At 36.6% G+C, this 26,362-nt stretch overlaps 5 protein-coding genes and 1 pseudogene across 6 annotated transcripts; 2 read left to right on the forward strand and 4 right to left on the reverse strand.

Moving 5' to 3' along the window:
- Positions 1–202: 202 nt before the first annotated feature.
- LOC120182110 (calvin cycle protein CP12-1, chloroplastic-like) lies at positions 203–712 on the reverse strand. Its single transcript, XM_039187126.1, has one exon. It carries the CDS (start codon positions 695–697, stop codon positions 302–304), a length of 396 nt encoding a protein of 131 aa, XP_039043057.1. The 5' UTR covers positions 698–712; the 3' UTR covers positions 203–301.
- Positions 713–1,430: 718 nt separating this feature from the next.
- LOC120182108 lies at positions 1,431–3,791 on the forward strand (annotated as a pseudogene).
- Positions 3,792–3,834: 43 nt separating this feature from the next.
- Positions 3,835–11,297, reverse strand: LOC120182107 (histone-lysine N-methyltransferase EZA1-like). Of its 2 annotated transcripts, XM_039187122.1 has the most exons (17): positions 11,244–11,297; positions 10,711–10,812; positions 10,194–10,465; positions 9,626–9,787; positions 9,075–9,159; positions 8,804–8,941; positions 8,642–8,689; positions 8,488–8,559; positions 7,315–7,991; positions 6,473–6,623; positions 5,495–5,715; positions 5,131–5,262; positions 4,970–5,057; positions 4,819–4,866; positions 4,580–4,708; positions 4,350–4,427; positions 3,835–4,279 (listed from the first exon to the last, which is right to left on the reverse strand). In XM_039187122.1, the coding sequence occupies exons 1-17, from the start codon at positions 11,280–11,282 to the stop codon at positions 4,088–4,090; spliced, it is 2,634 nt and encodes an 877-aa protein (XP_039043053.1). In that variant the 5' UTR covers positions 11,283–11,297; the 3' UTR covers positions 3,835–4,087. The 2 variants fall into 2 exon arrangements, with proteins under 2 accessions (XP_039043053.1, XP_039043055.1); XM_039187124.1 differs by lacking the exons at positions 10,711–10,812; positions 11,244–11,297 and having other exon boundaries at positions 9,626–9,792; positions 10,194–10,353.
- Positions 11,298–12,826: 1,529 nt separating this feature from the next.
- On the reverse strand, positions 12,827–14,615 carry LOC120182100 (DELLA protein RGL1-like). Its single transcript, XM_039187115.1, has one exon. It carries the CDS (start codon positions 14,613–14,615, stop codon positions 12,843–12,845), a length of 1,773 nt encoding a protein of 590 aa, XP_039043046.1. The 3' UTR covers positions 12,827–12,842.
- A 3,576-nt stretch (positions 14,616–18,191) lies between these two features.
- LOC120182097 (probable WRKY transcription factor 65) lies at positions 18,192–19,196 on the forward strand. Its single transcript, XM_039187113.1, has 3 exons — positions 18,192–18,344; positions 18,423–18,563; positions 18,645–19,196. Exons 1-3 carry the CDS (start codon positions 18,295–18,297, stop codon positions 19,126–19,128), a joined length of 675 nt encoding a protein of 224 aa, XP_039043044.1. The 5' UTR covers positions 18,192–18,294; the 3' UTR covers positions 19,129–19,196.
- Positions 19,197–20,492: 1,296 nt separating this feature from the next.
- Positions 20,493–22,835, reverse strand: LOC120182112 (ATP-dependent Clp protease proteolytic subunit 5, chloroplastic-like). Its single transcript, XM_039187127.1, has 9 exons — positions 22,573–22,835; positions 22,265–22,384; positions 22,058–22,172; positions 21,868–21,960; positions 21,688–21,733; positions 21,497–21,569; positions 21,126–21,160; positions 20,936–21,024; positions 20,493–20,840 (listed from the first exon to the last, which is right to left on the reverse strand). Exons 1-9 carry the CDS (start codon positions 22,800–22,802, stop codon positions 20,631–20,633), a joined length of 1,011 nt encoding a protein of 336 aa, XP_039043058.1. The 5' UTR covers positions 22,803–22,835; the 3' UTR covers positions 20,493–20,630.
- Between the last annotated feature and the right edge of the window lie 3,527 nt (positions 22,836–26,362).

Here is a 26,362-nt window from a genome sequence, read left to right on the forward strand (position 1 = left end):
CGAGTCGAATCATTTTAAATTTAGATTCAATTAAGCACCTTCTCAATCATTTTTCGTGGCCTTAATTGCACCAACTCAGTACCGAGTTAATCACGAACATGAATATGAATAGCACCTAACATTCATCGACTGAAACAAAAAATATATATAAAAACTTATTTAATATTATATTTTTCTTTTTCATTTTCTATTGTATTATACCAATTAAAACCACCAATAAATATTAAATTCAACATATAAGAGAAACTATCTAAAATCTACCCCAATAATTCCATCATCAAAATAAAACTAAACAAGCATTTCAATTATCATAAGTGCGGCACTCATCGGTCTCCGGGTTCTCTTTGCAGTAATTCTCCAAGGGGTCGTCATCCTTCTTCTTGTCCCTAGCATGGCTAGCTGCCGCACTCAGCTCTTCCACCTCGTCCCAAGCCGCCACGCACTCCCCGCTCGCCGGATCGTCCGAGCACGCCTCCTGCGCTTCCTTGATGCTTTTTTCCACCTTCTCCGATATTCCATCGGGTGCGGCTCTCACCGGTCCGGTTCCCCGCAGCCCTCTGGACCCCAATCGGTAGACCCTTTTCCATGGCCGGTTAAGAATCGGGACCGCGACGGGGCCACCCTTTGCGAACTTCGGCAGATTGGCTACGACGACGGGTCTCGGGGTCACGAGGTTAACACTAGACAAGGTTGCCATTGCTTCTTCTTGGTGTGGTTCGATGTGTTCGGATGTGTGCAATGTTGTTGGATGAATATGTAAATATAACAGTAAGGTTTTTAATAGGAAAACTGTAATGTCGATGCGTAGATCTAATAAAACACATTTATAATTATTCGATTTGATTCAATTAATTTTTTTTAAAATCTGAATCATCTATGATAAAATTCAATGATAATGTTGATGCGTCACTATAATATAATTTGACATCAACAGCTTTATTAATTGTTTAACAACATATGATTAAAATAAAATCATTCGTGTTAAAGCTTAGTTTATGGCTTCCTTTTCCATTAAAAAAATGAATAAAATCAAAACGTAACATTAAAGATGATTTTAATATAAAAAAATTTAAGTGATTAAAATAAAATTAAAATGGTATTTAGATAATTAAATACGTAGTTTAACCTAAAGAAATTCAGATAATATAATTGTTAATGAGAGAGAAAAGGAAAAAAAAAACCTTTGCAATCTTAATCCATGGATTCAGCATGTTGAGTAGCTTTGTTTAATGAAAAGTATTTTGTTCAAACTCCAGCAAACCCATTGAACCGAACATTGCCCACGAGCATGGGTGTCGCCAGCTATGTCCGTGTTGCGCGGTGTCGTGTCCAAGAGTGGAGTTTATGATATTCCCAAATTTCATGTTTTTTTATTGACCAGTTGAAAAATATGTTTGGTTTTTCAACAGAGGCAGGTTATCGGTAACTAGAAGCCACAGTTTCAGCCTGAAATGGTCAATTCTTTTGCTGTAATTTCTTGAAAAATCCGTGCTTTTACCCTCGTCTTCGCAGAACATGCATAAGTGATAATTTTCCTCTACCAAATCCTATTAAATAAAAAAAAAACTCTTCTTTTTACTGTATTTTTGAAGCATTTTACCGGCGAACTTCATTGATGGAGAGACAAAGAAATTTCTCCTCCACATCCACTAGATTCTTAGTGTCTGCTTTCACAATATCTTCTTCTTTAATCTTCCTTGTTTCCTTGTTTACTTGGGTCCTCAAATCCAACCCTTCAATTCACCAGGATATTCATTTTCAGTTCAATAATTCAGTTTTCAATCTGGGTGGCCATAAACCCATGACCGTAGAGAGCTTGAGCAGTTTCAGTAGCAACAGTTCTGCAGAAATCTTAAAGCATTCAATAGTAAAAGATACCCATCTTTTGAAACCCAGAAATGAATCTGGGTCTGGAAATTTCTCAGTTTTTAAGCAGATCCAGATACAAGAAAACGAGGGTGAAGTGCCAGAAGATGGTGATAGGGAAACTGAACCAGAGGAAACACCTGCACCTTCAATGGAAGACATTGAAGTTGAAGCCAATGAAACAACTGAAGGAGATGAAGTGAGAGCAAATCCAGTTGACAAATTTGAGCTTCCAAGCAGTAAAGAAGTGACTTCTGTTGAAAAATTTAAAGCTCCTCCGAGTAATGGGGAGATTGAGGAGAAGGTGATGAATGGCTGTGATTTAACAAAGGGGAAGTGGGTTTACGATGAGAGCCATCCACTCTACACAAATCGATCCTGTCCTTTCATTGATGAAGGTTTTAGTTGTGACACCAATGGAAGACGAGATAAGAACTACATGAAGTGGAAATGGCAGCCACAAGATTGTGATTTTCCCAGGTGAGTTTTGGTTTTCTTTTTTACTTTCTCTTTGATATGCAAATTATAGCAATTGAGTTGGTAAAAGACTGGTTCTTTTATCTGTTTTAGGTTCAATGCAGCCAAAATGCTGGATTTGATCCGAGGGAAAAGACTGGTCTTTGTTGGGGATTCGATTAATAGAAACCAATGGGAATCCATGCTTTGCATGTTAATGACAGCTGTAAAAGATCCAAAGAAAGCCCTATGAAACTCATGGAAGAAGAATCACCAAAGAAAAAGGGAATTATAGCTTCAAATTTGTGGTAATTAATTGATTGTTTAGAGTTCATTTGCTCTCTGTTCAATTTTATGTTAGTGTCTGGGTTAGTTGGTTTTTTTTTTTTGAAGTTGGCACCTGTTTCTGCAGGATCACAAGTGTACAGTTGAGTACTATGTTTCTCACTTTCTGGTTCATGAAAGCAAGGCAAGAATAGGGCAAAAACGGAGGCCCACATTGAGAATCGACGCCATCGATCACGGTTCATCCAGATGGAAAGGAGCTGATATTTTGGTCTTCAACACTGCACATTGGTGGTCTCATTACAAAACAAAAGCCGGGTTAGTGCCATTTTTGAACTACGATTCTTCGGGGAAAAACCCTTGGCATATACCCTAAAGTTGTCAATATGATCTTTCTTGACTGTGTTGAGCTAGAGAATTCAATCATGGTCCGAATGGTAAATGCTGTGCTTTGTGAACTAGGATGACAGTGTTGTGATAATGTGCTAAATCTTTTATATGCTTTTTGTAACAATGTTTTGGTGTCAATCGGAAATTTTTCATTTTTAGGATCAACTATTATCAGGAAGGGAATCAAGTACTTCCCAAGCTTGATGTTTCCGCAGCTTTCCGAAAAGCTTTGATGACTTGGGCAGCATGGGTTGATAGACACATTAATCCGAGAAGAACCCGAGTTTTCTTTCGAAACTCGGCACCATCCCATTTCAGGTTTGCTTGTATTTCACGCTTCCCCTTCTTTTAACATCTCAGATCGGTTGACCCGAAAGCTAAAAGAAAACGTCTACCTCTATCGGTTTTACTGACTTGGCTCTGATCATTAAACAGGGGAGGACAGTGGAATTCAGGCGGCCATTGTATGAAAGCCACTTGGCCCCTTGATGACACTTCAGGCATGGAATACCCTGAGAAGAATAGAATTGTGGAGGATGTGATTTTGCAGATGAAAACGCCAGTAACATTACTGAATGTAACCGGTTTATCCGCATATAGGATCGACGGTCATCCATCGATATACGGGAAAAAACTGGGGACTCGTTACTCTTCCAGTATTCAAGATTGCAGCCATTGGTGCCTTCCTGGTGTTCCAGATACATGGAATGAAATTTTGTTTTTCCATTTGCAGTCGAAACAAAAATCCAAATATCACTAACAATTTCTATTGTTAACTTGTACATTCTCTTTCAATTCATTCAGCTTGTAATGTTGTAAATTAGCATGCACAATGTATTAACAGAGTCGACCATTTTGGAACTTCTATTATTTCTATAATAACAACATGCTTTCTAGCACCCATATGTATTGTTAGATACCTAGCTTGCTGCCGAGGCAATTATTTTTACCTTTTATTTCTTGATCCCTCGTAACTTGAGGACCAACTTATGCAACTGACTATGCACATACAATGACGCCTTCTCCGAAGGCGATGATAGTAAATAACTGATGATAGAAAACGTGCTAAACTGGTCGACGTAACGGTGCTTCAATGAGACTGGTGTTTCTTTGCTCTACCTTGAGAGGCTGATGTTTCATCCCTTTTGGAACCCTCGGGTTTCCTAGCCCATGCAGGTGCTTGATCTGGACCATAGCGATAATCGTAAAAGAGCTCTTCACTAGCTTCGATGCGTTCCTTGGCGAAGATTCCTACTCGATGATCCCCAGCCACCAACATTACCTGTGCAAGCTAAAGATTTTAGCTTAATTAGCAAGAAATGCCCCTAAAAGAATTAGGGACAGTTATATACCTTGGCATAGCAATTTGGGTTAGAAGAGTGGTTTGCGAATTTCAACTTGTCTCCTTTGCGGTAAGCGTCAAGGACATACTGCAAAGACAAAATAGCATCTTCGTTCAGAATATACATGTCAATGTGATATTAGATTTGAACATGATCCTTTCGATATCAGAACCGAAAGAGTTGTTTTTGTTAATGGAAGGAAACTTCGGTTCCAAATGCAGGATTTCGATTCCACTTGCCTGATCATTCAAGTCGAAAAGGAAAGATGAATTTGCACGATCATAAATTTTCCCTCGTTTGTCTGCTTCTCTGTGGGAGATCAATTCGCCGGTATATTCTCCAAGATAATCATTTTTGTTGACAGAATTCTGAACCACACCCTCAAGTTAACGAAAAATAATTCGAACACAATCGAAGAAAACACGAAACAATTAACTATCCAAAGGTTTTCATTAGGAAAAGTGGAATACTGTATTACTTTTAGAAATGCTCCCCATCCTGCAATATCAGACTTTGCCAAGAGGATCTGAAGAAATACAAAACCGAAAGATTAGAACTACAGCCAAGAAGAGAAATAAGAGCTTTTTTGGAAACATAATTTTAAAACTAAAACATTCTAAGTTGCTCACTCTCTGCTGTTGCCTTAGAAGAAGCCTCATGTTTCCACACTGACCATCTCCTCGTTTTGGTGGCTCGCCCAACGCATCCCCACCACAACTGCAAAACGTACAAATATTTAATACCAGCAGAACATTATTGTAACATGTAAAACAAAACTACGAAACTTTACCTAACCCAACAATTCCGGCAAACATCTGGGTCACATTCACGCCCAGCAGCAAAACAAGGGCACTGGCGGCTTCTGCATTGACTTTTTGCACAGTGGCATCCCCTGAACCGATTTTTGCAGCTCTTCGAGCATCTGGATGATCATAATTCTTTGAATTTATAGTGTTCTGGACTTGATGTGGCTCATGGAATTTGTGGTTCAAATAACAAAAAAGAATTTAAAAATATCCAAACAACTCAATTTATCCATAACAAAAGCAGCTAGTCAATTGCAAATATTTCAGGTTCACTGAGATATAGGTTTGCTTACCCATAACATGGGTTCTATATGATTCATATTTGCATGTTAAAACAATTTAACTTACCCACAGTACTTTTCGCAGCAAATTCCATTGTGAAGACAAGGGCATTGCTTTCCACACGTCGACTGGCATCCACACGGCGTGTATTGCTTGCAAGATTGATTTTTTCCATCTACAATTCTTTTCCAAATTGAAGGATGGCCAGCTGATTTCCAAGAATATTTAAGTTTCCGTGTTCTACCCCTTCTACGAAGCAATCTTGGTCTTGTTGACATCTCTTGCTCCTGAATTACAGAAAGAACGTTAATAGGGTACAAGTATTTATAACGCAACGTAAAGGGGAAAGAGAAAGGTCTACAATGGAGAACCAACTATTCATCCTTACAAAATACAATGCTCGGTATAATGAAGTGATTGAGATCAATTAATAATGAAAAATTAGAAGTTGCATAATTAAGTACGAAGAAAATCAAAATGCGGCAAAGTAGTAAGTTTGGCTCTATTTTACCATTGTTCCCGGAAATCAGACAACAAAGAATAAGCTCGACTAATTCAAAATCTTTCAGGATGGGTTTCCTCTTTCAGGATATTTGGTTTAGCTTTGGTTTTTTGGGTAGTTTTGCAGGATTGATGCCTAGCTTTCTATGTGGTTTGTAGCTGGGTTGTATTTTTCTTATTCTTGGTTGAACTTTGTTTTATTTGAACCTTGAATAAATTTGAGGTACTTTTTTCCCTCTTCTGCTACCTATTGGCATACCCTATGGTGGGTCGAGAAGTATGAAGGGGGGATTTTAATAAGACCTCCCATTCTTATCAAAAAAATTATAGGGACTCTCAAATATTCTTTGTAATTTACTAGTTTAATAGGAAAGAAATATATTTTTCTGAATTTGCAAGTATTTAAACTTAATATGAAGCATTAAAGAAATGGCCTCAAGAGAATCATGCATGTTGAGGACTGGAAACCGTTTCTTTTTCATCCCTTATCAAAGAAAGACCGTATAGTAAGAAATAGAGAGAAGTTAGGGTAGTGATATACACCATATAATCTGATTCAGATTTCCCATTTTCTTCCAAAAATGAACTTGTCATGATGGACCTATTAAGTGTTGACGCTCCACCATCACACATGTAACTTGATACCTCTATGCAAGTCTTCAAACCAGAGAGTAAATTCCTGGCTATAAGGCAACTGTAAAGCATGAATCATGCATTAGTAGAAGCATAGACATACTGTTATCTAGGAGAGAGAAGAAAGATGTTTAATCACAACCGTCTAAATGTGACACGTTCATCACAATGAGAGTGTAAAGCAGGTGAATTGTACAAATATGAGCATGATACACAATTTTAACCGAGTTTTTTTTTGTTTGCTCAGCACATTTTAGTCCTCTAAGAAAGCTGCTGCAGTTTAGTCCATTAAATACCTAGAACTGCAGAAACTAATGCCAAATATAAAAAAGTATTTATATTTAGGGTAAAGTACGCATTCAGTGCCTAAACTATCAGTTTTGATTCGTTTTAATACCTAAACTTTTAATTTTTTCAAAACTGTACCTAAAGTTTACTTTTTGTTTCATTCTAGTACCTCTGTTCAAAAAGAAACGTTAAGTTTTGAAAAAAATTGAAGTTTAGGTACTAAAATAGACCAAAATTGATAGTTTAGGTACTAAACGAGTTAAGTTTTTAACAATGATGTACTAAAATGAAACATAACTAAACATTAGTTATGTTTTTGAAAAAATTGAAAGTTTAGGTACTAAAACGGACCAAAACTGATAGTTTAGGTAATAAATGCGTAGTTTACCCTTATATTTAACTCATAATATCTATTTGCATTTTGTGCAAAGCAAAAGACTGAAAAAATTTCCAATCTCTTCTACCTGTTTCTCCCAAAGATCTCCACTCCCTTCAAATACAATTCTCTCTCGATGGGGTTCCATTCGGAAGAAGACCACTTCAAATCAGGCACCTCTGTAACATCTTTGCCTTCATTCCCTATCTTATCATTGGTCTTGGAAGCACTAGCAGGACAAGTAAAAATTTCCAATCCCCTTTCACCATATTCATTTTTGTTGTTTTTGGCTGTAATTTGAGCTTCATTTTCATTAAGAGTGCCAACATCATCATTCCTACTTTTACTACTTTCATCACCGGCATGACTTGGAATAGCTTCAGAAGACTTTGTGGCTACATCCAAAACCAGTAACGTCTTCTTTTTCTTACTTGCAAAATCCTGGCTGCCATCAGAACAGTGTAGTGGATCATCTAATGGTTCTTGGGAGGCTTTCCGCTTTCCAGAACTTTCATGGTTATCCATTGGTATGGAAGATATCACCAAAGTTCGAGCTTCACCAGCACATTCTGAGTCATTAATACCTTCTAACCCAACAAGCCTTTCTTCTCCTCTGTCATCTTGCTTGAGATCTGCATCAGCAATAGTCTTTTTCTCTTTGGCATCAGATGACACAGCCAGGTCTTTCTCTTCTAAAGTTGCAGTTTTCACTCCATGCAATGCTTTGACACCTGAACCTTCTGCCACATCTTTGACAGCTCTTAACTGCACGAATTGATGTTGAAATAAAAAAAAGTTTTATTCCTTCCCGAAAAAATAAAAGATCTTATATCGAAATAAAAATCTTAATACAAAATCTGTATGCTTGAAAAGAAACAAGAAGGTACTCGAAGGATATGAACATGTGCAAATTCATATCAAATCAAACATGTCTCAGCAACACAGGCATATAAGTGCTAAAACAATCTACTTCTCTTCGTTAAGAAATAACAAATTAGACTACAAACAAACGGAATGAGATACAGATAAACACGGATATAGGAGGCTAATTTGTGAAAGTGGAAATATGAATAAATTTTGCATCAGAACCCATGTTTCTAGGATGAAGAACAGAACCAGGGAACAATAAAGAATGCAAATATTTGGAGAACAAGGGAGAACTTTAGATCATAAAGTTATCAACAAGAATGGTTTTGGCAGTATCAACTCATAAGACAATACCATACAAGGTTTTTAGCACAATAGAATAATAAAACCAAACCCGGAGGTAACATTGATCGCTGCAAGGCTTCCTGTCATCTTCGTATTCGGACCAATATGGTTGCTTTTCACTCTGTAAATCAATAGGTTCCAAATCAGATAAACTAATGAAACAAAATCACATTAAATTGAAAGACAAGAAACATATTGCTTACAGGGTTAATTAAAGATTGGGAACAACCATGAAGACGACAATCAAATAACTGTAGGCATTTAAAATTTTTATCAGAAAGGTTTTTAAAAATGTAAAAAAAGCTGCCTGCTGCCCATGTTTCTCTTTAATGAATAACATTAAGAATGGTGGTGAGAGATAGTACCAAGCAGCGGCGGCAAAAGAGGTTATGAAAAGAATCTAAGGCAGCACTGAGGCTCTTGTCCAAAAATATACCCTTCTCAGATACAGAATCTTGAATGTTCTGGTCACTGTATTTGTCTCTGAGCAAGCCATGCCGATCCTGCAAATCTTATAGAAAACAGTTACTAATAAATATTTAAAAAATAGTATGTAAACACAAACCTTGGAAGGATTAAGGAAACCAAATATCATACAAGGAAGGCAATCATGTGTCCATGTTTATAGCAGAATACCTGGATCTCAGAGCTGGTGACTCCCAAAAACTGGCTGACAGACGTCAATATTTCCTCACCTAGACCATACTCCTGACAGACATTCCTACCAAATTCAAATTGTTAATATAAAATGATTGAGCCGTATTTTTTCCCATAAAGTGCAAAAGAAAATAACTTATCCACAGTTCAGTAAAAATCCAAATAAACGTTTCTTAAGAATGACAGGGCGTCACTTCCGCACTAAACTCAAGGCCAGTTACATATACTGAAATAAATACCAGTATGAAGTGTCTAACACAGTAAAAACTGAAAACAGCAGAAGAACCAGACACAATTTTGCCATCAAGTTATACATTCTCACTACATCTCACCATGCACTACAACAGTAATAGGTCCAAGGCCACATACATTGAAAGATTATCAACAATGCCTACCAGTTGCATTTCCGTAGATGATGTCGACTTCTGACCAGTATGATGAGGAGAAGGCACAGGAAGTTCAGCAATCTAAGTTTAAATGTGCACAACTTCCTCTATTTATTAATGGAGGTTGCATCTTATTTTACTTACCACAAAAGACGATCTTCACCTTCAGAAAATTCATGTTGTTCTTCCTCGGGCTCAGCAATGTCTTCCTCACTCTCACTACAGATCAAAGCTTCACTGCCGTGTTGGTCGTAGTATATACGTCTCCTTCCAACAACAGATTGGTCTTCAGCCATTCTCTGATTTCTGTGCTGAATTGTGCATACTTAAGATAAGACGGGCCAAAATAAAATCTCATGGAAAACAAGATAAGCTGAGAAAAGATGGTAGATTTCATCTGTGGAGTCTTGTGCTGCTGAAATCTCCACTTTGAACTAAATAATAGTAACAAAACCTTGAGGGGGCTAGCTTTTGCTAATGGCTTAAGCTTGGTGCCAACACTAATTCAAGCCCTTTCAAGAAAGCTCCTCAAATGATAATCCTTAACTGGAGAAGACTTAAGAAGCATGGCTAGCCCATGACCTAATGGCTAAAGCTATTCAGATCAAGTGCTCTCTAGTGGCCTACCAAGTCAAAGCAGAAGCACAGTGTACATAAACAGAGAGAATAGAACACTCAGAGCTAGGCAGACTAATATATTAATCCAACATACTTGTCCAGGAATATCCATGTCGTATATGGTGGCAACTTCTCAACATACGGAAGCTTGACACTTGTTGAAGATACAACTTCATGACCATTAGCATAGTCTCCTCCTGACCCTTGAGCAAATCCGGCAAGCTTACATAAAGGAATTTGGATTCTTGCAGAAAGCATTTTACAAAATCCATTGTCCTCCGCACACGGAACATTCCTACTTGATGTAGCTGACAAAATCTCCGTAACATGACTCTCAAGCTTCTTTTTATTCTTCTCGACTTTTTCCTGTGCACACCACACAATATGAATATAATTTATTTGCATCTCATCTAGCAGGTTGGAGCACAGACAAATTCAACTTAGACAAGCCGAATATAACAGGGTTAAGAGTTGCTCATGGAATTTGCACGCATTGATGGGAAAAAAGGTTAGATTTCATGTTATTTCTAAAAATGATCACGCTATTCAAATTCAATGACAATATAAATAATAATAAGTGAAACATTAAGTAACTAAATTAACTAATATACCTTTACCGAAGCTGTTCTTTCTGCTTGAATTTGCCTTTTAAGCTGATTTAACTTATGTGTCAAGTTTCCAACGCCGCCACAAGAGTATTCTCCATGTGATTTCTGCAATATAAATAAAATAATAATAACGAAACAAAACGTTGACGAGTAAGCTAAAACGGAAATTTGAAAGGCCAAAAAAAAAACTCAATTCCGGTTTTTTTTTTCTATTTTCTGTTTCAATATAATTCAATAGCAGCCAAACAGAGCCTAAGGGGCAGTGAACGGCCATGGAACTGAGACAAAGCTCTGCCTCGCATAAACCAAACGACTTCTTTCGCGGATCATATGCAGAGGAATTTCAAGTCTAAGTTATAGTTTATACTCTAAGGACCAAAATCCGATTTGAAAATCATTTAAATTTCATGTTTAAATGATACAGTGAATAACACAACTAATAACCAGCTCTTTATGATAGTGAAAATGCTTAAAGCAAATGAAGATATGAAAAGGGAAAAAATGAAGATCAAAAGGATAGGAATAGAGATTCTAACTCTGGATTTAGAGGAAGAATCGCTCCCTTTTGAGACCATCGTTGGCTGATTTGGTGGTTTTGCTCTGCAACTTCCTAGTCAGGAATCTGAAGAAATAAAAAAAAATGTAAAGAAGCAAAGCAAAGGGTCGACACGTGTGGGTCATTGTTACGTGGCCTTTACTGGGTACTTAGTTCCAGCATTTCAGATCAGTTTACCTATGCGTTTCATGGGCTCAATCATTTATTAATATACATTAAATTTAGCCCGAGGAATCTCAACGGGCTATAGCTTTAAGCCTAAGTTATAACTTGCCTCTACAAAACATAAAAGGGTCAACTATATTCAACTATCAAATATTTTTATTTTGATCATTAAAAAAAGGTAAAGTACACAAATAGTCTCTTAACTATTAAAAGTTATAAAATGGTCACCCAACTATACAATGTTGCTTTGTTAAGTCCATCGACTGTTAAAAGTTACGAAATGGTCACTTGACTATTCATTATGTTCTAAACTCGTCTTTTTCCATTAAAAATTTGGTGGTTGTTTAAGCTCGACGTTACCATGATGTTTTTTTTGGATAAGTAAAATTACATTCATCCAAAAAAAGGAAGGCAACAATTGCTGCTACAAAACAGATACTCAAAGACACTACATCAATCCCTAATCTATACACAGTTCCCTATTTACAGCATCAATTATATTCATATGAGTTCTATGCAATTTGATTCTAACATATTCTTTAATACAACTAACAACAGCTCCAGCCAAGCGATGAGTTCCTCCAAAATGTCTGCGATTTCGTTCCTCCCATATGAAGTAGATGAATCCAGTCCAAGCCAACTTGAGAATATGCACTAGCAGAGATTTACCCTTAAGGTTAAGTAACAGCCACTGGAAAGAACCATACCAGTCGAGAGGCGTCTGAGAAAGACCACAGGAGAGAAGGATGGCAGTCCAGATTTCCTTTGCATATGCACAGTCAGAAAAAAAAATTCATCATATCACAGTCAACATGTTAACGTTCAGCTTGGAATACCGTCCATTTTTTAACGGAAAAGGACGAGCTTGGAATTTAATGAATAGTCAATGACCATTTTTGTAACTTTTAACAATCGAGGGATTTAACAAAGCAACATTATATAGTCGAGAGACCATTTTATAACTTTTAATAGTTGAGGGACTTAATAAAGTAGTAACATCTAATTAGGAGACCATTTATGTACTTTATCCTAAAAAATCATGAATAAGTTATTCAACATAAATTTTATTTTATTTTAATAACTCAAGTTATTTTTCACTAAAAAATCATTAGTATATATTAAATAATTTATTTAACATAAATTTAAATACTTAATTGGCTTTAACGATAAAAATGAATATTGTTATTTTTAAGAGGACTTGGGTTTGAGTAATTGTGTCAGCATAATATGTGTAATGTTAATAGATAAAAAGATGAACCTTATAATCACTCTTACGCACACGGTGATATTTAATATATTTAAATTTTAACACGTATCATTATATTTTTATATCCTTCAACCAATGGACATAAACATATATGAAAACTCAATGAAGTTACAATGTAATGTAGGAAACTAGTAACAATTTCGGATTTCAGAACCTATAGTTTGCGAAGACCCTTCCTTTATCTCTCGAAAATTTCCAGGCCGAAACCGATTGCATTGGGGTTCCTTTCCATCCGACGATCAGGCTCTTCCCGATGTTTTCGAGCGTGCAACAACCGCCGTGAGGGAAATGTTTGGTCACCAAATTAGCTTGGTACAAGGAGGAGTTGCTGAACCCCAATTCCACCATTCTAAACCTCTTAAAGAATGCCGACCACACTTCCATCTTCACACTTCGAACGATCCTCTCTTTGCCTTCCGTGGCCACTATGTTCCGGATCCCGCTCCAAAGCATGGATTCGATCTCCGTTCTCAACTCGGCTTCGTGTTCCAGGCACGTATCGAGGCAGTCGAAGTAGGCACTGTAAAAGAACAACGTTTTGATGAATCGGTTCACAAACGACGGTGAGTTGTCGCTGGCTTCGATTTCGATGACGACCAGTATGGCAGGGTTCAGATTTTTCATCACTCGCATCATATTTTCCAAGCAGCCAGGCCGAGAAATCATTGTTCTAAGCACTAGTGGACAGAGAACGGCTAAAGATTCGTCGTTTCGGACTTTGAATAACTCTTCCTTGATGTCTTCCATGTCCCGTACATAAACTGAATTGAACGAAAAGGGTAAATTAAACGATGCAGCGACACTTTCCAACCTCTTACCGGACTCCAATATCTTCTCGTCGTCGACTAATCCGACAGCCGTAATCTTAAAAAGCTCGACACGATGCGGTTTGCGGTACGCCAGAGCTTGTATCATGCCGGTCCATTGAATGCCACTCCTAAGTTGAAGGTCGATTATATGAATCTTACTAGCGGACTCCACGTTCTCTATAATGGCTTGTATTCCAGCAAATTGCGTTACTAGGAAAAATGGTATGTATTGGTGAATTCTGACCGTTGTAATGCTAGTACTCAATCCGTTTTCGGTTCCGGTCTTAAATCCGGCTTCCGATCCCTTCGGTACTAACCTTCCTGTTGCTTTATCGATTCTCTCTCGGAGAGCTTCGGTGAAGTAGTAGACGATTCGCTGGACCGGATTAGCTTGCTCGGACGCGATCCATTTGCAACGAGAAAGCAATCTGCTAGCGCGTTCGAATTGTTCGTACCCTACTTTCTCCGCCGCGGTTAGAAGAAGGTGCACGAGCTCAACGTCTTTCGTCTCGTCATCGGACAAACCCGAAAGAGCATGACCGAATGGATGCATAACCATGGAGAAATCATCGTACCTCATGTCGGAAAACTGTACGTATCTTGTTCCAGCTACCCTCATAATCTCCTCGGTCGAGAGCTTCTTCCGGCCACGTTCAATTCCTTCACCGCCATCTCCCCCGGCGCTGGTCGATCTCAGTTTCTTGAAACTTTTTCCATAGTTGCTAAGGAGTTCCAGAGACGACAACTGAAACGAAGACCGCGTCTCTTTAATGGCTTTCGAATTTTGATCAGGCCTTGGAAATTCTTCGAATGCCGTATTCGTTGAGAAAACAGGGTTGAAATCGAATTCATCGGAAAAATCAAACTTGGTTTCTTGTCCCGGTTGTTGATCTTGAATCATCTTTGTTACGTTGTCTTGAAACAAACCATGCTCGGGAAAAACAGGATTTTCCTGGTTTCCAAACAGATGATCATGTTTGCCTTTTATTACGGCAGCATCTTTCTCGAAATCGTGAAGATTAATGTAATTTCCTTGGATTCCATTGAAGTCGAACGTTGAATTGAAAGAGAATAAGCCGCTGTCCATCTTAGAGTTACTGAAACTTCTCATCGAAGCGTACATTCAGGAAAGCATCAACCTGTACTAATCATAATAAATATCAAAAAAGCTCCGTCAAACTGCCTAGAAGGTCCATATTTTATAGTTTTTAACGGATTTAGTCATTTGACTATAATTTAATTCACATTAATTCTTGGTTAAAGTGCACAAGTGATCCTCATATTATAGGGTACTATTTTATTAAGTCCCTCAAATATTACAAAATGATCATCCGACTGTAGAATATTACATTGTTAGATCCATTGACTATTAAAAGTTACAAAATAGTCACTTACTATTCAATATGTTTCAAACACGCTCTTTTCCGTTAAAAAATTGGAGGTTGTCTAAGCTGGATGTTAACACGATGATTGATAGTCATTTGAGATTCTGTAATCAAATTTTATCTTACAATATTCAACAAGTTAATATTCAGCTCAAAATACTATTAATTTTTAACGAAAAAAATATGAATTTATAACACAATATATAGTTAGGTGATCATTTTCTAACGTTTAATAGTCGAGGTACTTCTCGGGTGTATCACAGTCTTGGCATAGAATGGGTGATATTTAATTATTGATATTTCGATAGGTGCAGAGGTGAGGCTAGGCATGTGCAATGTGCACGACGAAACATGGTCACATAATAACAAGAGCCCAAAAAATTCACAGAGGTTATTGATATTACCTTATATGATTAAATCATTGTTTTGAAAACTGGATCGTACCAGTCGGTTCAATCGGGAATCGTTGCCTAGTTCGGTTCAATCTAGACCGGTTGAACCGTTACTAGTGAATCGGCAAGAACCGCTGAACCATTCAAACCGGACCGGCTGAAAACTGGAAAAACCGAGAATTTTGTTTTTTTAAAAAAAAAAAATTAAACTAAACGACGTCGTTTGTTAAACGAGCCAAGCCGAACTCGAGCATTGCTGAGCTCGACTTGAACTTGAAAATTTTTAAAATAAGCTCAACTCGATTCAAACTCACGAGCTAAAAATTATGAAGTTTAACTCGAACTCGAAATATAATATTGAAACTTGAACTCGAAAAGGCTTGAACTCAAAAAAAAAATTAGAAGCTCGATTGAAGCCTAAAATCCGAGCTTAATTGAAGTGAAAGAATAGTTCACTCAATGCTTACCAAAAGGCTCCATAATTTTGAATGTCAAATTACCTCTATTATTTATAGAAGTTAGTTGGGATGATCTTTATGTTTCTTAGCCATGTGAGATTGTTTTTAAAAAAAAATTAAACCAAACAATATCATTTTGTTATGATTTTTTTAGTCCCAAATTTATTTTTTAATTATAGTTATATAATTATATTTATTATTTAATATGGTTTACCTTAAATATTATGTTGTAGTTAATTTGAATCATTTTATTTCACTTGATTTTATGGTTTTTAACTTATATATATTATGATTTGCTTTAAATATGACTTGTGATATAAAAATTTATTTTTTATTAAATATTTTTTGTATTTTTATTTAATTTTTTAAATAATTATGATGTCGTCCGGTTCTTTCGACCGATCAAATCGATTTTTTTGACCGATTAGATCGATTCTATCGGTTGAACTAGTGAACCAGTAGCATGACCGATTCATTAACCGGTCCGATTCTGAAAACCATGGATTAAACTATAAACAAAAGAGCCCAAAGAGAATTAATAGTTAAAATCCTTTTTAATTCTTACACTTTAACCCTAATCGCTTCCCCTCTCTTCCCCTTCCATCCCTTCCCCGTCACTCTCTTCCCAGCACCGGCGGTTCCTTGTCAAATGGAAGCCGACGACCCCTCCAAAGAGAATACTCGAACTCTGACTTCCCCCATAAAAAAAGAGGCGGACTTTCCTTTCTTGGGGGATTTGATTTGCCAGGTAAGTTTCATCAAAGTTCCATTCAGAATGACGACGCTTTATGAGTAATCTCTCCTTCTTCCTGGTTTTCCATCTAGTTTTCTAATTTCACTTGATTTCCTTTTCTTTTTTAACAGAAAAATGGTTGTTTTTCTTTTTTGAACCCAATGTGCAGTATTTGTGTAAAATAACATATTATCAACAGGCTGTTCTTGTGCTTTCAAAGCTTGAAATGACAATGAGGGTTTGATGATTTATAAAGATTACATAGAATATCTATTTTCGTTTTTCAAAGATTCAATCTATTTCGGTTTTGTAACAAATGACAAATTTAACAGTACATCATTATAGCAGGCTGCAATCAACTAAAAGGATTTATCTCCTGTTTTGTTCTTCTTTTGTAACGTTTAGATCACTACAATTGGCTCATAACTGGTGATCTATGTGACCTTAAGCTAGTCCCAATGCCAAAGCTTTCCTTTTGATGTCCAGCCATGTAAGTTGAGTTGGGAGCTTCAGTAGGCTTGTTTATTTTCAATATCGGGTTTTATGTCGGTTTTCGAAAATTAAATAGTTCGAATATTCTCTTTGGAGGGATCGTCGGCTTCCGTTGGAGAAGGAACCGTCGGTGCTGGGAAGAGAGTGGCGGGGAAGGGATGGAAGGGGAAGAGAGGGGAAGGAATTAGGGTTAAAGGGTAAAAGTTAAAAATGTTTTTTTTTTCAATTTCCATTATTATTTTAATGACAAAATTGATTTTTTATATTAAATAAATATTAGGTAGTATTTAACGGTTAAAATTAATGGTTCGTCTTGATCAGATTTAAAATTAACGGTCCGTCTTGATCAGATTCAAAACTTAAGTTACGGAATAAAACATTAAGTATCAAATTGAAAAAAAAAGCCTAGAACATTTTAAAGTTTAGGATAAATTTAAGCTAATCTTGCACAAACCAATGAAGTAGAGGATGGGGCAGGAAATTGTTTGTGTTTATGGGCAGAGAAATCGGCCCAACCCAATCTTGCTCAAACCAATGAAGTGGAGGATGGGGCTGGCAATGTGTTTGTCGTTGAAACATCTGCATGTATTTGTGGATAAATTATGTATTTAGTGTCTAAATTATTAGTTTTAATCTGTATTAGTATCTAAATTTTTATATATTTTATAATCATATCTATTTTATTTTAATATCTGTCGTTAAAAATTTAATTAAATGGTTATAATTTGATAATTTTTATGGGTAAATTACATCATTCATCCCTTAAATATATTATCACTCCTATTTTGATTATCAAAATTTATTTTTTTAATTTAATTACTTAAGTTTTAAATTACTCTTAATTTAATCAATCTAATTTTTAATTTTATTTTTTATGTCAATTATATATTAATAAAATAATAAAAATATCATGTGATAATATTATTAATAAATTAAATTAGAGTGATTAAAACATGAAGAATTTGAAAGTTGAGAATTTAAATTGAAATTTTTTAAACTATAATGATCAAATAAGAGTGAGAATATAGTTAAGGGATGAATGACGTAATTTACCCATGAAAAATGTCACGTGGAAACTTCTATTAAATAACGATAGGATTGATTTTAGAAAGATTTGAAATTTAGGTATTAAAATAGACTAAAATTAATAGTTTATGTATTAAATATGTAATTTACTCTATATTTATTTATATGCAGCAGCAGTGTGTGGTAATGGCTTTTATTTTATTGCACGATGGTGAGTGGTGAGTGGTGAGTGATGATTTTATGCATAGAGTTTCTTATAACTTTACACTAAAGGAGTGACAAGAAAGGGATAAGATTTGTGTTAATGGATGGTTCAGAGCTCAAACCAACCGAAACTCAGGCATCCAAAAGAAGGTTAGTTTAAGCTTCACCTGCATGCATTTAACTTCAGTTTCCGACATTTCTACATTCTGGTCATGTTTTGATTACCAGGAAGGTGGTTGTCGAGAGAACTGTTGTGACAGTGAAGATAGGTGAAAATGGTGGAGAAGGAAAGAATGAAGGGCCGCCTTCTGATTCATGGTGTTGGAGGAAATATGGGCAAAAACCCATCAAGGGGTCGCCTTATCCGAGGTTGTTTGTCTTTCTGATGATGTCTTCTTCTTCTTCTTCATGTTCGTAGTTGTGCGGTTTCATTCACGTTTGATCATGCAGGGGTTATTACAAGTGCAGCACATCAAAAGCATGTTCAGCCAAAAAACAAGTCGAGAGATGCAAAACGGATGCTTCGATGCTCATCATCACTTACACTTCCACTCACAACCATCCAGGCCCCGATCTCAACCCCAAAAACCGAACACGGTCACCGAAAGAACCAGAAAACAACGATGATCGGCCCAAAGTTTCACGAGAAGAACCGGAACAAGTGAAGAATGGATGTGAAGAGGAGCATTTCCACTATCTACAGTCCCCATTAAGGATCAACCAAGAAGATCCTTTCAGTGGGAATCTAGAGGGAGTGTTTCTGTTGGATGAAGAGCCACTCTCTTCTTGTCCTCGTATAAAGGCGTCATCGTCTTCAACACCAGACGAAAATGATTTCTTTGATGAGCTCGAAGAACTGCCCATGTGTTCAGCTTTCACTAGTTTCATGAGAAGCAAGTTTTTCGATGAAGGGATTCCTGTTGTCCCTTCCTGATCCAAGTGTTCATAGAAAAACATGTAAATTTAGATGTTCATATTGCAAGGGATTATGTTATGCCTCCACCTACTGTCATTTTCTAGTGTTTTTTTCCTGTATATGGGTTCACAAAATGAGAAAGTTGGATCAGTGTGGCATGGAAAGTTTGTGAAATTGTGTCGTTTCCTATCGATGTGGGAGATTGGGATGGAAAGATGGGCTCTTTCATTGATGCCACCGGGGGCACTGCTTTTCTTGTTAGGTGAGAAGCTCCTTTCAACATTTAAGTATTAAACAAAGGGTAAAATACATTGATGGCCACCAAACTTTTAAACTGCTTTAATTTTGGTTATAAGAATTTTAAAACTTATACTTTCACTAAAACTTTGAACGGTCATTGCATTATTTGTAATTAAGAAAAGCTGATATGCAAAATAAAAAACCATAAAAACCAAATTTTCAATGACCAAAGTAGTTATCGATTAATCCCAATGATGAGAACACTCAATTTGACCAAATAATTAGCGTAATTCGATTTCAAATTGATCCAATAATTGACCATGTCAAACCAAAAAGCTTTAATTTAACAATTTTATTAAGATTTGAGGTGATTGAAATGTTATTCACCGAGTTAAACCGAAAAAAAAAGAGTAGCTCAATGATTTTCAAATCTTTGGGTTTTCTAACATGTCTCATCAATTATCATTAATGGTTTGACGATCTAGAGAACGAAATAAAAAAAAATCATAACTACAATGACTAAAATGGAAGTTTTTTTTTCTTGTTTTTGGGTTCCTTTTAACTTTTTTCTTCACAATGGATACTTGGAATACATGGGAGGCGAAACTTGCAATTATGAGCATTTGTTAAAGCTTCAAGAGTTCGATGCTTTTTAAGAATAAGTTTTGATTCGATTCGATTTCGAACTTGATTGAAAAGACCCCTAGGGACACGGTTTCCAATTTGCCAAACGCCCATGTTTGCACACAGGCGTGTCATTCGAGTTTTACCTTGTCCATTCGCATTATTTCAATGATTGTTGACCTACCTTCATCCGTTTTTACTGAACCTATGAAAAAACAAGGACTAGAGTTTATTGGTGGGTGGTCATGTCAAGGCTATGAAAGAAAAGTGGTATCTTAGTTATCACTCAAACTATCAAATTCCCATTGTTGATCACTGTCGATGCGACAACCTGTACTCCAGTACGATAGGTGTCAGAAACCCGACATCAATCTAGAGTCACCCGACCAGGAGCCATGCTTATACTTTTTTACCAGGTTCACAGTGTCTACCATGGGATCACTGTGCTACACTGGCGTTTTCAGTTCATAATTCGGTGATTTTAAACAGAATGGGAGTACATGAAATCCACAAGGAAGTTTTGGTTCTAACATCCAAATTCATCTCAAGATTATCCCGTATTTGACGAGACGATCAGATAATTGAATAATCATTTCGAGTTATCTCTACAATATAGCCATGCCATTGATCGTAGAAGTACCTGAAGATCGACTGGGCTATTCGTTACTATCAGCTGCAGGAGCTAGCGGCTGAAGAGCTTTAAGAAGATTCATTATGACACCGTCGATAAGTCCATATTCCTTTGCTTCTTTTGCGCTCATGAAAAAATCACGATCGGTATCCTGGTTAATCCGCTCCAAACTTTGACCAGTATGGTAAGCGAGATACCCATTTAAGTTCGCCTTATGGTGCAGCATTTCATTTGACTGAGAATCGTGTTTAGTAGTCAGGGATACAGAGGATAAGGAATGCAGAAGTACAAAATTTAAACAGCATGAGGTTTGCCGCGAAAAGTGCATACCTGGATATCGATATCGGTTTGACCTCCTTGAGCCCCACCAAGAGGCTGATGTATCATTATCCTTGAATTAGGTAAACTGTATCGTTTTCCTGAAATTATGATGAAAACAAAGGGAATACACAACTTAAGTAGACTGGAGTGATAGCACACCAATCGACGGAGCTACGAATGGCGCAACACTAGCATATACCTTTCGTTCCCGCACTAAGCAGAAAAGCTCCCATGTTGTTCACGGAAAAGCAAAACATATCCATTAACAATAACAAAAAATAGCATTCGCATTCAAATGTATATTATACATTTCCATTAACTTCAAGTAGCACAACCCATCCGGACATGTAAAATATAAATTAGGAAATATTATCATCAAGGTCCAAGTATCTGTCAGAAATTCAGAATGAATCAAATACCAAATTTAAGTATCCAAGTTAAGATCAATATTCCTTAATTAAGAGACAAACGAGACATTGCTGCAACAATTCTTATTTCCGGTGTTCCACATTGTAACATGACAATGTAATTGCACTACAAACAGAAACAATAAAATCAATAAATTTATACCTAGCAGCAAGTCCAACGCACACGGTTGAGACATCAGGTCGGATATGCCTCATGGTGTCAAATATGGCCATTCCTAAGAAAATTCAGAACCATACAAGTTAGGCGGGTCAGGAAAGTTGTCCCCCAACATGCTATTTGACACAAACCAGTATAAGTACCAAGACGAGATTCTAGGTAGAGAAGTATATTACCAGCCGTAACTGATCCTCCGGGAGAGTTGACATACATGACAATGTCCTATTGACAATATCCAGAAAGGCACAAGTAGTAAATAACATTCATAATCGGATTCCGGGTCCTAATTTCTTCAAGGAAAAAAATAACAAGGTGTGCTACTTAAAGAAAGAAAGAAAGCATGGAACAGAACAGACCTTCTGAGGATCGACAGCATCAAGATACAGAAGCTGAGCTACAATAATGTTAGCCATATCATCATCGACAGCTCCACCACAACGGACTATTCTCTAAAAATCGAAACAACGACAACAGATACAAGAACCGATAAGGGAGAAACAGAACACACATGAAGGCTGAAATCCACAACCAAAACCAAATCCATACATGTTGAAAAAGTTGGCTAACAACACTATGAAAACGCTCCTGCACCATCGGCGGCGGCCCCTGCCCTTGAGCATTCATAGGAATGTAAGGCGACGACGGCAGTTTCAAATCATCCCTACATGGTTACAAAACAATACCTCTAATCTTCTATAACATTTTCTTCATTAAATTAACAACACAAGAGTTGAAGTTTAAACGAGCTTGTACCTAATCGACCAAATTCCCTGTCGGGAGCTTGTCTCCGGAGCCCAGAACTCTCCGTTGTAAACGGCCTTTGGCTGAAAACTAATTACATTATTTTGATTACTAACCACCTTCTTCAATTTCCTGAATTAGGGGAAATTCAAAGAAACAAACATCAGGAAATAAATCCATCCCACAAACCCCCTAATGAAACCAACATTAAAATAAAAACAAGGGTTTTAAATAATCATATCAAAATAAACGATTAATTAAAAAAAATAGATATACATTGTTCTTATAGCCTCCTCGTAGTTTGGATAAGAAGAAAAAACCTGGGACGAAGAGGAAGAGATGGCTTATGAGAATCAAGATTGGTGCTTGAATTTGGCAAGAATAACAGAGAACTCAACCGAAGAGATGAGACCGACGACGTCGAAACGCGTGCGACATTTTCATCTACTTTTTTTTTTTTTACCTGTCTGAAACTCTGAACTGGGTTTGAAACAAAATCCAAAACACTTGTTTCAGAAAATATAAAGGCGTGTACTTTGGGGGGTTTCATTTATCTCAAATTCTAGGGCTTAGGGGCGGCGATGGGCTTCGGGGACGATAACCGATGTGGACCTAGTTTTAATGGTGAAATTATGAGGTAGTTCCCTCTATTATTAAGGCCTATCCAAATTAGTCTACTTACTACTAAATGGATCAATTTAATCTTGACTCTATACTAATATAAAGAATCCAATCATGCTTAATTTTGATAGAATTAACATTCTTTTCTTTAAAATGAAATGAAACTTATTATTTCATTTAGATATTAACTTCAAACAAAAGATTTCATTTACAGAACTATATAAATCTTAGAAATTTTGCTAGCTGGATGCCTTGTTGTTTGTAGCAGTTTCACTGTTTTCTTTAGGTAATATCTTATCCAAAAAAATCTTAGAAATTTTAACTTTGTTAAATAATAAATTATTTTTAAAAAATAGTGAAATTATCTATGTTAATTAGTCTTATTTAATTATTTTTTTACAATCACAATGATTATTTTAATCTATTTAATAATAAATGGACCAATTTGAGTATATTTGTATAATAGATGGACTAATTATTTAATAATAAAGGAAATAATTTGAGCAGATTTAATAATAAAGGAAATAATTTGAGCAGATTTTCTACGTATATTTTTTGAAATAACAGATTTTTTAAGGTCCTAATTTCTTCCTTTTTTTTCATTTTAATTTCCAGTGGATTTAGATTTGAAAACATAATCTTGCATGACTGAAAAATCTGAAAATTTGAGTCTTTAAAAATAGAGAAAATCGCCTCAGTGACCAAAAAAAAGTTATAATATACGATTTTAACCAACTTTTTTTGGATTTGCCAAAATGACCAACAAAATCGCAACGCGAAATAAAAATCGCAACGCGATCCCCAGAATCGCAAATCAGTTTCCAGAATCGCAACGCGATTCTTGAAAATCGCGATGCGATAGTACAAATTCGCATTGCGATTTTCCATAATCGCAACGCGAATATGAAAATCGCAACGCGAACACATAAATCGCAACGCGTATCCGTAAATCGCAACGTGTATCCGTAAATCGCAACGCGTATGGGTAAATCGCAATGCGTATCCGTATATCGCAACGCGTATCCGTAAATCGCAACGCGTATCCGTAAACCGCAACGTGTATCCGTAAATCGCAACGCGTATCCGTAAATCGCAATGCGTATCCGTAAATCGCAACGCGTATCCGTAAATCGCAACGATAATCCGTAAATCGCAACGCGTATCCGTAAATCGCAACGATAATCCGTAAATCGCAACGAGAATCTGTAAATCGCAACGATAATCCGTAAATCGCAACGAGAATCTGTAAATCACAACACTGAAATTTTGGGTATATAACACTGAAATCATAAACTAAATCCCTAAATCGCAACTCATTCCATCTCCATCTATCACTCTCTCCGGCGACATCCGTTCCTATATCCAACGACATCCTTCCCCATCCGGCAACAGGTCTTAGTTTCGCATCTCGTTTGTTTAGTTACAACCATGAAATCATCTAATGTTGATCATGTTTGGATAGATTTGTGTTTTGGAGGGTCATGGGATAATGTTAATGGTGTTTTACAATATATGCCTTTACCCATAAATCTTCAACTAAAATTGTCTTTACAAAAGTTAACTTATGAAACTCTAATGCTACGTGTTTCAAATAAATTGAATTTAGAGCCCCTAAGTGGATTTAGGCTATCTTATCAGAGAAATGGTAAAGTTTATTTGTTAACCGACAATGAAGATGTTGAACGATTCATTGCTTACATTAGTGTTTCACAAGATGATGTTACATTGTATGTTGTTGAACCTAGAAGTAGTATTGTTGGGTCAGTAGCGGGTAGTAATCAACTAAGTTTTTCTCAAAACCCACAACCTTTCTCTAATCCAAATCCCAATCAACTTTCAGCACCAAATTCCGGTTTTCGTATTGACCAGTTAGACGATGATGAGCCAACAGAAAAAATTGTGAGTACTAGTCAGTATTCGAAATTTGGTCTTGGTCAATATCCGGACTTTGATATTGGTCAATACACGGATTTTGATGATGTTTCAGAAGAAGAAACAGACCATGCGTGTAATGATATTGATATTGGTCAATACCCGAATTTTGATGATGAAACAGCCGTTGCCGAAGAATGTAATGTTGATGATAATGAGGAGGAAGTTACGACTGTGAATGAACATGTTGAACATCCATTCTGTAATTCATATAATCCTGAAGAAGAAAAGAAGAAGAAAAAGTCCCCGAAGAAAAGAAAATGCCACGGGCGTATAACTGGAATATGCCAGAATTACTTCAGATACCGGAAGAAGAGTTGATAAAGAAAGCAGTTGATTGTTACACAAAAGTTATTCGTATCAAGAAAGATGATTGTTTTGATACAAAGGAAGACTTGAAGATAGCTTTATATACGAAATGTGTGGAAGATGGCTATCAACTAAAAGTTAACAAATCAAGCAAAGATCGTTTCGAAACAAGGTGTATGATTGACAAAAACTGTACGTGGCGTATGATTGCAAAGAGAATAAAAGATTGCAAAATGTTTCAAGTTAGGACTTTTATTGATAAACATACATGTTCAAGAACCCAAGTTTTTCCTCACCATAGACAGGCAAACAAAAAGGTGTTGGGTGGTTTTCTGGCTGAGTTAATGTTTTTGAATGGCAGGGTATATCGGGGACATGAAATTATGACTGACATGAATGCTCGGTTCAAGATTAGTATATCATATTCTCAAGCTTGGAGAGCCAAATGTTATGCCTTGGAATTGTTGAGGGGGTCGCCAGAAGCATCGTTTGCCCAACTGCCGGCTTATTGTCACAATTTAAAGCTGAAAAATCCTGGGTCGGTAACTCATATCAAAACAGATAGAGATGGACGCTTTGAGTTGCTGTTTATCGCCATTGGTGCTACGGTTAGTAAATCAATATAATTTTGTTGACTCATTTTTGTTAGTTACATGCATTTCACATTTAAATGATTATATTTCTTGTGTATATTATTTTGTAGATTCGTTCGTTTATTACTTGCATGCGCCCAGTTATTATAGTTGACGGAGCACATTTGAAAGGTCGATACCTTGGAGTAAACTTATTAGCAGTAGCCATGGATGCTAACAATGGGATATTGCCAATAGCTTACGGGGTTGGCAAATCTGAAACCTCTGATTCATGGACATGGTTTATGGGGCATCTTAGGGATTGCATAGGTCCTATTAGCAATCTGACAATCATATCCGATAGGGCAAACTCAATTGACAACGCTGTTAGAAGGTGTTTCCCAGATGCTTTTCATGGACTTTGTGGTGTTCATTTGTATAGAAATCTAAAATCAAGGTCTGCTGGTATAAAAAAGCACAAATGTACATACTGGAAGGCTGTAAAAGCTTATCGGGAAGTGGATTTCAATAAGCATATAAATTGTTTAAGACGTGTTTTGCCTCAGTGTGCTCAAACACTAGAAGATGTCGGGTTTGAAAGATGGTCAAGAGTACATCAACTTGGAGCAAGATATGGTTTCATGACGTCTAATAGTGCAGAATCAATCAACGCTCT

This window comes from Hibiscus syriacus, unplaced genomic scaffold (genome assembly GCF_006381635.1).
Source record: "Hibiscus syriacus cultivar Baekdansim isolate YM2019G1 unplaced genomic scaffold, ASM638163v2 tig00112616_pilon, whole genome shotgun sequence".
NCBI classification, from domain to species: Eukaryota; Viridiplantae; Streptophyta; class Magnoliopsida; order Malvales; family Malvaceae; genus Hibiscus; species Hibiscus syriacus.